The sequence below is a fragment of the Stegodyphus dumicola genome, chromosome 1 (genome assembly GCF_044657685.1).
Source record: "Stegodyphus dumicola isolate Sdum_Otavi_A_Nest chromosome 1, ASM4465768v1".
NCBI lineage: Eukaryota > Metazoa > Arthropoda > Arachnida > Araneae > Eresidae > Stegodyphus > Stegodyphus dumicola.
Window position 1 is genome coordinate 8644015 of NC_140768.1, and position 14494 is coordinate 8658508.

The 14494-nt window shown below is 33.7% G+C and overlaps 1 protein-coding gene across 1 annotated transcript in view; it reads left to right on the plus strand.

The window, feature by feature from the left end:
- LOC118188453 (uncharacterized) overlaps window positions 1-13312 on the plus strand; it is a 537164-nt gene extending 523852 nt beyond the window's left edge. The window contains exons 13-16 of the mRNA XM_085812498.1: window positions 5656-5885; window positions 7637-7880; window positions 8667-8786; window positions 10764-13312. Coding sequence (XP_085668624.1) covers window positions 5656-5885; window positions 7637-7880; window positions 8667-8786; window positions 10764-10930 — 761 coding nt within the window. The 3' untranslated portion in view covers window positions 10931-13312. The remainder of the gene's footprint in view (window positions 1-5655; window positions 5886-7636; window positions 7881-8666; window positions 8787-10763) is intronic.
- Window positions 13313-14494: the final 1182 nt, after the last annotated feature.

Consider the following 14494-nt stretch of genomic DNA (forward strand, 5'->3'; position numbering starts at 1 on the left):
ATCCATTTGGTCAATTTCCCAATCATATATAGCTGCATAAGCTAATAAAACTCTTAATGTTACGTATCGGACAACTGGTGCAAATGTTTCAGTATAATCTATTCCCTCAATCTGAGAATAGCCCTTAGCAACTAAACGTGTTTTATATCTTTCAATCTTGCCTACTGAATTACATTTAATTTTGAAAACCCATTTACAATCTACAATGTTCTTATCATAAGGTTTATCTGTTATTTCCCATGTTTTGTTTTTAATATGGCCTAATATAGTCTCCCATATAGAATCCTTCCAATGGTTTGCATCATTGCCCCTTAATGCTTCAACAATGGTTTTCGGTTCAGAATACATACCATTTGTTGCTGCTGCCATAGCTTTAACAAAGCACATTCGATCTAAATTTGGCATTGGCATTTCTGGCATCCCGTGTGTGTCATAGTCCGTATAACTATTTGGGAATCTAAGTTTTCTGTTTCTAGTCAATGTAGGTAGCTCATCAACTACACTACTGTTATCATGGCTATCATTTTGAGCAGTATTATGTTCATCGTGATTAGATTTAACACTAGCATTAACTAATTCATGATCAGACTGAGTATTATCATTAACCATCCCTTCCAATTCACCATTCTGATCATCAGCTATTGCATTCTCAGTATCTGAAAATGTCATAATCACGCTCCCACTGAATGAGGATTCATCATAGAATTTTGGCATATTACTTGCCTTTTTGTAGTACATTTCATTTTCCAAAAATTGTACATCTCGTGCATTTATTATTTCATAAGTTTTGGGATCTATTAATCGATAGCCTTTTCTATCCTGACAGTACCCAACAAGCATTAATTCCTTTACTTTTATATCCCACTTTTTACGTTTTTGCTTTGGAATGTGAGCAAATGCACAACATCCAAATACTCTCAAGTATTCTAAATTTGGCTTATCCCCATACCATTTTTCATAAGGGGTCATACCTGCAACTGCAATAGTTGGAGATATATTTTTACAGTGATTTGCAGTTTGCACTGCTTCAGCCCAATAATTTTGATCAAGGTGAGCATCCACCAACATTGATCGTGCTCGCTCTACAAGAGTTCTGTTACTACGTTCAGCTACACCCATTTGCTCTGGTGTAAATGGAATAGATTTTTGATGCTGAATTCCATTTGATGCTAAATAGTTATCCATCTCATTGTTTACCTACTCAGTACCATTATCTGAGTGTAAGATTTTGATTGATTTGCCAGTTTGCCTTTCCACAAATGCTTGAAATATTTTGAATTTTTCAAAAACTTCAGATTTATTTTTCAAAAAATAAACAAAAGTCATTCGCGACAAATCATCAATAAAACTAATAAAGTAGCGAGAACCACCAATTGATGTAACATTCATAGGCCCACACAGGTCACTATGTACTATGCCTAATAACTCTTTTGCACGCTTAGCTTTTCCCTTGGGAAATGGTTGTCTATGCATTTTGCCTTTAATGCATGACACACAATTTAACAACTTTCCGTTAAATGTAAAACCTTCGACCATATCTTTTAATCTGGTCATTCTTCCTTCACTTAAATGGCCCACTCTTTTGTGTAATAATTCATTTGAAATATTTTTATCAGTAATTAAAGCCCACTCATTACATAAATCAAGAGAATACAAATTATCTCCCATACCTGTTCCAGTAGCAACTAAATGTTTACCATCATACACAAAACATCTTTCACTTGTAAAAATACTAACCATTCCAAATACTTTATTTAAATACTTAATGGACAGCAAATTGGCTGTTAACTTTGGAACGTGTAAAACATTACTAAAAGTTACAGACTCCCTTTTTTTTATTTCTAGATAAGAGGAAAGTTATTTTACCCTTACCCTCTACTTCTATTACTGAACTTCCTGCTTTTATTTGATGAATACTAGCATCCTGATAATCATCTAATAATTCTTTATGTGGAGTCATGTGGTAAGAAGCACAAGAATCCATGTACCAAATATTGGGATGTGGATTAGAATTAGCTACACTAATTTCCACTACATAAGCTTCTTCCCCCTTTTTATGTTTTAATCCAACATTAGACTTTTTGTTAAACTTGTTTTCATTATATCTATCGTTTTTGAGAGGTGACTTCTGACAATCAGAGCTTTTGTGGCCAAACAAATTGCATTTAAAACATTTTCCTTTAAAGTACCTTTTGCTTCCGATATTTTTATTAACAAATGCGTATTCCTTACTTTCATTGACTAGGGGTTTTGAATCTTCAGCTAACAAGCGATTTTTAACATTGTCAACTGTTATTGCCTCACCACAATTTTTCAAAGCCATTATAAGAGGTTCAAACCTATCAGGTAAATTAGCTAAAATTATTCCTGCAATTAATTCTTCATCAGGTTTAACACCAGTAGATTTTAACTGCTGATAAGATGAAATGACCCTATGTAAATAGTCAGACATATCCTTACAGTCAGTATAACGGGTATTCACTAATGTTTTAATTATTGAAACCTTTCTTGTGATTCCCTTATCCTCATATGTTTCAGCTAATACTTTCCAAGCTTCCTTTCCACTTGTTAAATCCCTTATATCATTGAAAATAATTTCACTTACCCCTTCAACTATATATGACAAAGCTTTGGTATCCTTTACTGGATCTTCTTTTGTACCCTCTACATAAGCCCATAAATCTAATTTAATAAGATGCATTTTCATGGAAAATTTCCAATCCATGTAATTTTCCCTTCCACTCAATTGTTTATGACTAAATGAACCTTCTCCCCCTGGCATTTTTCCTTTTTTAACTTTAATCAACAAGAGACAAAAATAAAAAAATTATAATTTGAGATAAATTCAAATAAATTTTCTATTGAATTAATTTTATTCTCAAAGAAACATTTGCCCAAATAATTAACAGTCAAAAATATTTGTACTAGTTAAGCTTTTGCAACCATGTGCTATGGCTAACCCTAACATAACCATGTGGTCAATTCTGGTTAAAGTAATTCTAAAAATTTACAAATAGAATTAAATAAACAAACTAACTTAACTAGACACTAGATTATTTATCCTCATTTCTTAACCTGGCCTGGGCCCATAACCTATTAGAAACTCAATATAGCAGAGAGTGGTTACTTGCATGCATGAGAATAAATACACAACATACCTGTTGGGAGTTTGGAACACAAGTAAAGTTTTATTGGAGTGCACAGTTATAGAAGAATATAAAAACAGTGGCGCCATCTATGGGACAAGAACATATTTAAAGCTAACCTTTTTTACATATTGAAACTTTTTTTTCTTGTGTGTGGCCGTCTAAATAAGGGTGTGTCTTATATGCCATCAAATACAGTATATTGTTACGTTATTTTTTTTTCTGACACCAGTACGGGGTTCGTGTGGATTTGGAGTGAATAACGACGACACTTGATGAAGTATCGAAACACATTTTATTTGCCAATATTGTCAGGACAGCTCCAAAGTCACGTTTTACAGTCGTTGGAGATCCACTATATACACTCGCTGTAACAGCCTTCAGGCTATCACATTGGAGACAGCTTCATTGCAAAGCACCAAAATACAGCTCCCGACTCTCCTCGGTCGTTCTTGGAACTCCACGCTCCACGTACTTTCTATGCTACAATTCACGATGCACTCGACAACATACGAGCACAGCTCCCGACTCTTCAGTTCAGTCGTTCCCGGAGCTCAACAAGCTCTCTCGATGATGCACAAACCGTGATACACTAACGGACTCCTTCGGTGCACTCGAAGACCCACTCGGCACTCACTGCCCGGCTCTCAACTCGATTGACTCGCTAGACGAGACACACACTAACTCGTAACTGACTATCTTTCAATCTAGACGAGGCACACTCTGAGACACTGAATATCAGCTCGCTAGACGAGGCACACACTCGATACTAACTAACTCACACTCCAGACGAGGCACTCTGACTCGCCCTCTCGATGAAGCACATTCTCAATACTAACTAACTGACTGCGGATTAGCAGGGTTTATATAGCTTTCGGCTTGTGTTCGATAACATTCTGGGCTAAAGAATTCGTTCCAGAAGGTTCTCCATCAGTCTATGGCATACGTCAATTTTGTTGCCAAATGGGTGATTTCTCACCAAATATGGCAACCCTGCTTTCCCTTGCCATTTTATGGCAACTCTGAAACTGCTTTGCAGGGAAGCCATCTTACCATGCCTGTACATTTCGTAACACTATGGTTGTAAATGTCCTTTCCAAACATGAACTCAGAAGTATGCCCTAATAATATATTATTATTAAAGAGAAAAAAAATTCTACTGTAAGAGGTGACAAAAAATTTTAATTATTTTACAACTATTCTGTATTTCTGGAATAAAGACTTACCTCAGTCATTCTGGCATTTTCAACAGAAAATTAAAAGTCATGAAGATGGTCTTTTATTGTGCTAGAGAAAAGGAATGAAAGACTTACTTTCTGTATGCTTTCATGAGGTAAAAGTGAACATATCTGATTTAATCTGAAGATACTGTAGAGACATTAGGTATTTTTGGAAGCAGGAAAGATGAAAAATTAATGACGCCTTTCTTCTCCGGGAATCGAACCGCGGACCTCTGGAATACGGTCCAGTGTGCAAACCGCTACACCACGAAGGCTCGCCTAGAAGGTGGGAGAAATACCTTATAATACAAATTGCAAAGGCAGAGGGAATTTTTTATAGAAGTCTTACTTTAAAATACGTGATACTTGTACTGTAAATCTGACTCTCGATAGTACTATGAATCTATAATATAATGGGGTAAAGAAAGTATATCATCAGTAAAGTTTTGTGTTTCCACTCTGCAAAGTGTAAGATATTTGTTTCAAATTTAATCAGAAAACTCAGCTATATAAAAGGAGTGTGTTGCCATTGACCAAATTAAAATTTTTTGTCTTCCACGTGGCAGAGTTTTGTCGCTTAGCAAAGCGTTAACTTTTCTTTCAAATTTATTCTGTTATTAATTAACAAACTAAGCAACTTAAAAGTTATAAATTTCAATTAATTTCAATTATTATTAATTACTGAATGGACTTGTGAAATTAAAGTTTTAATATGATATTGATGAAATTTTGAACACTTGAGCTTCAAAACAAAAGGAAGTCACTATATAAAAAACCTTGAAATACCATCCTTCCATGGAGTCCACACCCAAAACATTCATTTTAGAACATTGTGCTCGTGACACCCGTCTTAGGTTCGCATTGCTGTTGTTGCATTCCCACTGTCAATTATTACTAAAACCCATTAGATGTCAGCTCTTTAGAACAGAATTTAAGTGTACTGTCTGTCAGTTTATCGCGAATATTTCGAAAATGGTGAAGAAGTTAGCCAAGTGCCTGGTTATTTCCAAAAGTTTCTGGAAAAAATATAACCAATAATAAGGCAAGTATCAGTTGTTACTAAAGCTGTACATAGCACCATACAGCCGTGTTATTTCTACACTGTTGTACAATTTTATTCAAGCGTGATAAAATTTTGTGCAATTTATCTTGAACCAAAGCAAAAGGATTTTTTGGCAGCTTTGAGTCCGAAAGCAGCAACCAGTGTCACACTTAAGGCTCTAACATATGCATTCCACATTTACCAAAGATTACCCTGCTGTAAACTAATTTTAAATCCTTATTTCTAGCTATTCGACACTCACTACCTGTAGCTCCTAGAAGAACTTCCACTTCTGACAGGTTAGAGGAAGAAAATGATCTGCAGAGGTTGATAGAAGAGGCACGGAGCCAACTGCTCGAAGACGAGGCTGCACAGTTGGACCTGCTAGGAGTCATCTTGAGAAGAGAAGGTGAAGGTGGAGGCAGCGTTGGTATCACTTTGGCTGGAGGAGCTGATTATGAAGTCAAAGAAATAACGGTATGTTTTCAGTTTATCATAAAATTTGCTAAGTTATTTAATTGCTAAAGCCTCCCAGATAGGAAAATGGTTAGTGATACTGACTAGCGTACCAAAGGACCCGGGTTTGAGTCTGGGAGAAAGTGTGGATGTAAATTTTCCGTCCCTTTATCAGGGTAATGCTGCCCCACTTGTTAGGTGCATGCATAATAAAAAGGCCACCGCTTCCTTCCTTAATCGTGGCCAATGCCTGTAAACAGTTAGAGCCCACCACTGGGGGGAGATACTCATAAAAAGGGATGACTGTTTTATAATGGTACATTTTGAATAAATCAGCATGTTCATTCAACACCTTTCTTGCTAAAGAGGGAGTATTCTTTCTTAAGATTCTTCACTGTTCAACTTTATCACATAATAAGAAATTATGTAATTGTAATAATAATTCAGGGCTGTATTAGATCTTTGAGGCTAATTTTTTAATATTGTGGGGTGGTTCTCTTGTGCAGTGTGGATTTTGGGCATGAAAGGCAGCATGACAATATGCATTCTTTCCTAAGTCATTTTCTCATCTTATTACAGATACTTACTTACATTACTACTTTATTCACTGGCCTAGGGAAAACAAAGAGCAGAGCAAGTTGTCCTTATTTTAGGTAGACTGACATTACAGGTGTGCAGATGCAGGACAGGAAACTAGAGGATAAGAACTCCATTCCCTAGCTGTTCATAACAGCCCTACACGGATTAAGTGTCCAAACCTTCAGAGGCTATCCCCTCGGCCATGTCAAACATCGTCCATCCCCAAGCGCTGACCGAGGGGCACCACCCTCCAGACAACCTTCGATATCTGACCACGTAACAACCCGGTTACTGGCGGAGGCCGATGTTGGATGGGGACAGGAGAGGCTGTAAGGTAGTATACCACTACTCCAGCAGCTGCACCCACTTTCAGAAGGTCCAGATCGGACCCTGGGGTCTGGGAAATGGTTTCGGAGATACAGTCCTTTCCAACTTCAAGGGAATAACAACCCTACAAGAACAGTGGTAACTGCCCAGACACAGAACTGACAACTGCACACATTTTTTTATTGTCCAGCCATCTTTGCTGAATTCCTAAAAATTGGTGTTACTTTTAAGAACTTCTAGGATAACATTTTGCAAATTCCTAGGGCACTATTTGAATCTATCTCTGCCCGTGGCACTATTTTAACAGGTTTTATCATAGACACGACAACATCATTAAAGTCATCCATCCTACTATGGCCTTGTTCAAAATTCAAATACTAACTAAAACATTTCACTTTAAAATAGTGGCAAGGTACGGAATGCTTCTCAAGGAAAGATGCACCTATAATTTAATATAATATGAATGTCTCGCTTCTGTGCATTCAAATACAAAATTAAATTGCTGCATAAATTACTTCATTAGTTTCGTTTCAAAATTATTTTCATTATTCCCAGTTTAATAAGTGTTTTTCTAATTTTTCTGAGGTATAAATGAATACTTTATTTTATGGCTTACTTACACTGCTAATTTTTCAAAGAGCTACTAATTGTATATAAGTAAGCATTCTAAAAGATTTGTTGTGTTTTCATTGTAAATGACTATTATAGGGAAATGATATTTATCTAAATATGTACCAGTTGTTCGTCCCCCCTTTTTTGGAAGGGGGTGGGTTGATTTCTCTTCAGATGCATAACTATTATTTCCAAAAATGAAGGAAAAATAAAATGTACTCCTCTAAATCTATAATTTTCTGTTCACCAAATAGGTGCATAAAGTCATAGCAGGCAGCATAGCTGATAGGGATGGTAACATTTTGAAAGGAGATCGAGTCATGTCCATTAATGGCAGAGATCTTCGTGGAGTGAGCCATGGTGAGGCATTGCATATTTTGAAATCACCAAGTCCTCGTGTCCTACTCATTCTTGCAAGACCAAAAGAAACTGTATCAACTATTCAAAAAGAAATTGATGAAAAAGAAAGGAGAAGGAAAGATTATAATGTCAATAGAGGTAAGTGACAACTAGAAATTTTATTCAAAGAGTCACAAAATTTTATTCTAATTCTATAAAAATTATTTTATTTAATTTTTATAGAAATTTTATTCTCAAAAGTTATAGAATTACATTTGCAAGTTTTCTTTATGGGTTTATTTATACTCTTACTGTGCATTTGAGTACTTTACATGATTTGTTTACATTTTCATCACATTATAAAAAATTATTTTAAATAGAATTCCTAGTATTCTATTTTTTTTTAATTTTTACTAAATATAATCAATATTTTAAAGTGATCTACTTTGTTATAATATAACAAACAGCATAATTTCATAGTTCATTACTGAACATAATATTTCTGGTTCTGGTTTTAATTTTAAGAATTTCTTTTGAAATATGTGATGCCAGTTAAGTAATATCAGAGTATTCATATTCACATATGAGATTGCATAAACTGTGAGATGACCACAAAATGTCATAGTACTCTAAAATTTTATAATAAATCAGAGTCCTAAATTTTGGAGATGACACCATAAATACAAGTTTTTACCAGTTTTAAACATTTGCATCAAGTGAAAGCTAATTAAAAATAAAAGCTTTTCCAACATGTTTATTTTAAATTTTGCGATTCAATTAGTTTATTTATCATTTACACATTTTGTTTTCTGCTTAGATATTTAGTATTAAAATAATAGCCTGCAAATAAGTAGAAAGAAAAAGAAAAAAAATTTTTCTGTATTTACGTTACACATTGCATTAATATTTTACATTCAGTATTTAATTATTAATTCTATTTGCTAGATTCAGAAGTTTTTATTGTGGAGATACAGAAGGATGCCACAGGTGTTGGTTTTAGCATTGAAGGAGGAAAGGATTCCCCTCAGGGTGACAGACCTCTTCTTGTCAAAAGGATATTTAAAGGTAAATATACTGTTGCAACTCTCAGGGCTACAATGTGAAGGTTACAAATTAAATAATCACAGCAGGGATTATTAATATAAAGATTTAATATGGATATCTCCCACAAGCTGAAAGTGTTACATTACTCTAACTAGTGCATACATATCTGAATGAAAAGGGAATTTTCTCGCTTAGTTTGCAGCTAAAGAAAAAAATAAGAATAATACAAAAAATAGTCCAGTCAAATGCGGCGCTCCTTCTGTCCACTTTGCACAGCCGTTACGTAATCGTCTGTCTGCAGCAGACGTCTCCAACATATACAAAACATTAACAGCATGAAAATTAATATAAAATAGTGTAAAAACTTATTTTATGTTACTTTGGGAGCAAAAAATCTATTAAATAAAACATTCATTTTATTATTATTCAATTTAAGTACAAAAGTCTCAATACATTTGCATACAAAATTTAGTGAGATGTGCATAATAAATATTTTTTTGTCCAATTACAAGTTAATAATGAATAGTGTTTTATTCAGTAAGAAATCATTAATTGATTTAAACTTGAGCAATTTTTGTTTAATTATTTTCTGTTTAGAAAAATCTTTACTAGACAGTTGGCATTAAAAATGATCCGATTAATTCTTGAATATACACTGCTGGCCATTAAAATTGCAGCACCATGAAGGAAAGCAAGCACAAAAAGATATTAATTGTACGTAAATACTATGGCATGAAGATAAAATGATTAAATTTGTAAGCAGTTTATGGGGGGTGAGAGATTAGTACAAACAAGTGCTACCTTTGGCATCTAAAACGGGCCTTACCTGATTAGGTATGGAGTCGAACTGAGCAACTCATTCCTTGCTGCTTCAAGTCTATGCCACACTTCATCAATCGTATTGAACAAATACATCTGGACAAGGGTGGCGGACCAGTCTTTCAGCAACCATACAGGCCATGGCAGTAATCAAATACCCTGCGTATCGAGGAAGGTCAGAACATGATGTGTAGCATGTGGTCTTGCATTATCTTGCTGGAAGATGGCATTTGGCAGGCCTCGAAGATAGGTCACACCCACTGGGAGTAAGATGTCAGAAATGTACTGTTCTGCGTTCAAATTACTGTTGATCTGAACTAAAAATGTGGTTATCATGCACCTGATGGCTGCCCAAACCATTACACCAGGTGCAGGGTCCTCTGTGCCGATATCGAATGCAAGCAGGCAACAAGTGGTCTCCTCGGAGCCTCCAGACATGTATCCGGCCATCAGAATACTGCATGAAGAATGGGACTTGTTTCAAAAGGTGGCATTGTGCCACTCCTGTATTCAGCTTTGTCATTCAGTGCACCAGAGTCACTGTTGTTGATAGCCCACGTGGCTGCAAGCAGCGTACGAGCGGTTACTAGGCATGCTGCAAACATTTCCTGACTAATGGTCCATAATGTGCTCAGTAACCCATTGATTCCATATTCACATGACAGTGGTTGGATGTTGACCAGTGCGACGGCGATATCACGGAACGATAATCCACACTCTCGATAGGCAACGATCCTGCCTCTATCGCATTCTAACACTTGCTGGTAAACATTTCTTCTTATTTATTATTCAAGACATAACGTGATATTCTGAGCAAACTCTGCCCTTACAAAGTGCTTTCTGAATGAGAAATCCACTACAGAATTTTTTTTTTTTTTTTTAAATTTTTTTTTTATGTAGATCTTCAGATATCATTTCTCCCTCCTGCATCATCTAAATGGGTTGAAATAGTAATCATTTGCATATCCCAACGTAGTCTTCCTTTCATGCGAGTTTGATGTTTGTCAGATTATTCCTACCTAGTGTTGTAATTTTAATGGCCAGCAGTGTTTATATAAATTCACAAAGCATAATGAATATTTCACCAAAACTTTTGCACGACAGAAAAAATGTAAAAAGTTAGATTTTATATTTAAACACAAGTATGTGTTTAAATCTTTTCGCTTTATTTTGTTTCAGGTGGTGCTGCAGATAAGGAGGGCAAACTGGAAGAAGGTGATGAGATTTTAGCCATCAACAACCATCCGGTTAACAATATGACAAGGACAGAAGCTTGGAACTTCTTAAAGAAATTGCCCGAGGGTCCAATCTTCTTGAATACTAAGAAAGTCAACTTATTATCTTAACATTATGTGTGCTTAGTGGGAAAATCCTCATTCCATTCCAAGACCATGACGACACGTGTGTAAATTTAATTTTTTATGTGACAGTTCATGTTTTGGAAGTTGACTCCAATGGAGAGAAGATCTGAGTGTAAATGTGTAATATGCTATGTTGTAAAGATGCAGACAATGGATTTGATCATGTCAGTTACTGTCAAAACATTATCCAACTATTTCCGTAACTTGTAGAGTATTCTAAACAAAAGATACTTCCAAACAAACTTCATTTACTTTAAAGAAATTCAAGCAAAACTAGAGTGCATTTATTATAGTTATTTTCAGATGAGAATTTTCTTCCATTGTGCCTTATAGTGACTTTGCGACATAGCAACAGTTTTTATGACATGTGTTTCGTGATAAAGCTCTTTCATCATAACAGTTTCTGTTACTGATGTTAGCATTGTGCCTTAAATATATGATTAATGGCAATTTTTACTTGAAATTTAAAACTTAAATTGACTGAAACTTTTCCTTTTATGATAGTGTGTAATAGGTATTTCCACTTTTTTGCTGTCACTGATAAAACGATACAAGTCAGAATTTGATTTGATGAGGTCGCAAAATAAAGTTTATTGGCTGAAAGTAAATAGAAGATTTTCATGTTAAGTCATCCTAAGCTATCTTTAAAGAAACTGATTTTTACAACTCTGTATTGTTTTTGTATACAGTCACTAGTATGAAGAAAACTGAACTACTTTAGGAATTTGCTTCATTGAAATTTATCATTGAGTCATGTTAGAACTATAATTTGTATGTGCAAGTTTTGTGCCAATTATTTTTGTCAGCCTTTGTACCATAAGAACATTTTTTCCCAAAATCAAAAGATAGAATTCTCGGTCAATGCTAAGTACTTTTATTTTTAGTGATGAGATTCTTTTGCTGAATTGTCTTTTTCCAGTGGATTTCTGTTTTGAAGCTTTCCTTTTTTTTTTTTTTTTTTTCCCCTTCCCCTCTGTGCTGCTGTTGAAAATTTCTGCCTGTATTAAAAATTATATAAGAGGAAAGGGAAAAGTATTTACAAAGTGTTTTATGTATATTTATACAATTGCTTCTTTTGTTAATGAAATTCTAAAATATTTTTTAAATATGACATTTGATTCATTTTTCTAAATTGGTGATATTTATTTGAAGTATAATAACAATTTGTTGTCATTATTTATTCTGTTTTTAGTACTGCTTTGTTTTTTTATTGTATTTAAAATACAGCTTATTAAATATTGTTATAATTATATAGAACTTGGAAAAAAAGTTATTTTTCTGTATTCTCCTTGAGTTAAGGAAACTAATTTGTTTTGATCTTTAAAATTGCTGAATGTGTAGCTGAATCCTAATTATAATATAACCAAGAAAAAAAGGGGGCAAAGAATTGGAAATCACTGTGAAATATAACAGATTTACGGCAGCTAGCAGAGATTTTCAATGAGCTGATTTGATATTGCACTTTTAAGGAGACTGAGCAGATTTTGTTGGTAGTAGTCAAGATTATCCTTTTGATAAAGTGGAATAACACTTATTTTTATAGTTGTACATTTTCACAAATTGTCCTATCTTAACAGAATTTATTAATTTCTATGACAGCTGCATTAAACAAAGTTCTTTCTTTATAACTGAGATTACTGAAATATCATTTAGCATTTTGTTTAGAAAAAAATTAAGATACACAGGGTCATTCTTGTTTGATAAAGCGGGCATCGTGCAATTCGTTTCCGTTTGAAGTTAAATTGCTTTTAATATGACTTAATTCAATTTATAATAATTAATAATATTTGATCGCCGTTTTCTTCTCACTTGCTACTAAGAATCAATTGATGACACTTTAGTGGAATCTTGATAGAATTTTCCTAAAATAAATGCAATTATTTAAATATAAAAACTGTTTTAACGTATTGCAAAAAGGTAAACAGAAGTTATTTGAAGAATAATAACTGAAGATAATGCAAGGGGGAATAATAGTAGCAGGTGTCTATAGTATCTATAGTGCAATCAGTATGGCAATTAAGCACACATTTCAGAAAATCCCCCCCACACACACACACCTCAAGTGCCTGATCATTCCTAATGCATTAACTGCTCAGTTTTCCTGCTTTGCAAGATAGGTTTTCTGTGATATTCCAGTCAGCAAAACTCTTTATTTGCTGCTCTGGCAGCTGCAATTTCCTCACAATCTACTTTTACAGACTGTTTTTAATGATGGTCACTATGGGGAATTTGGGCAGCAGCAGCTTACGTTTTCTGTGACTTGTTTATATATAGATGAATAATTATATATATATATATATATTGAGGAAATACAGTTTGTATCCTTATTTACAAAAAATAAAATATTTTTCATTAATGTTATTCTAACTTCTTTGTTATGATATCACTTTTTCCCATTACGCTTTTTTTTTCGTTTAATTTTTTCATAGAGATAAAAAAAAATAAATGCTCTTATAAGCATTTTTATGCGTCATTTTTAATTTCTTTTATTGAAAATAGCGAAATCGGAAAAGTTATAAATTACGTTTAAAGCTTTAATCAACTGACAAAATATTAGAAACAACAGTGATAAGAAGTGCATACTCAGAGCCAGTGCTACAGATATGGCCATATAGAGTGGCAGGAAACTGATGTATAGAGAGAGTACTGATATACTCACTATACATTCGAAATTAAATTACAAATAGGCGAATTCTCTATAAATCCAATTTGGTGAAACTTGTAAAATAGGTGGCTTTGATGAATAATTGATATAAAATAGGTTAGTTTTTCGATCTCCAAAATGCCAAAATCAGTACAGTTGTCAAGTTGTCAAGCATGCAAGAAAAGGACAGTTGTATATCTACCGTTCAAATTGACGAAATTCAAACTGCGTTTTTAATGTCTTGATAGCGCGACTTAGGATATATATTAGATTTATATATAGCATTGTTCTAACAAGTATTTTGACACAAAATCAGATTTTTTCCAAAATGACATGCCAATTGTTTTCCATGTTTCGATTCTATGACTCAAATTATACCAAACTGCCAAATTTTATAAAAACCGCACGAGTAGTTTTTAAAAAATAAGCTCTCAAAATTTTAGCTCCTCAATGTTAATTCAATTTGGTATATATTTATCAATATCTCTCTTTTTATTAAACTCATTTAATTCTTCCCTTCACATTTCGAAATTTAGGTTCATTCCAAATAAAATTCACCCATTTTTTTATGATTTATTTTAAAAATTTGTATTTTAAAATAATTTTTATAAATTTTTCGAAAAATTTTTTTATTATAACCAATAAAATTTTTATCATCATCTTAAAGTAGATGGATTTTTTATTCAAAATTTTGTAAGATATACGTGAATTTACATTTTGGCGCATTTTGAAATTAGGCATTTTTTTTTGGGGGGGGAGCTATATAAATGAAAATAATGTGGTTTACACACTTTGTTAAAATTATTTGAAAGTATGAACGATGGATTCCCCCCCCTTCGTATACAGTGAAAATAAGGAAAGAAAAATGGGTTGCTATAAATTAAAAATTTCGCCAATTATTCTTG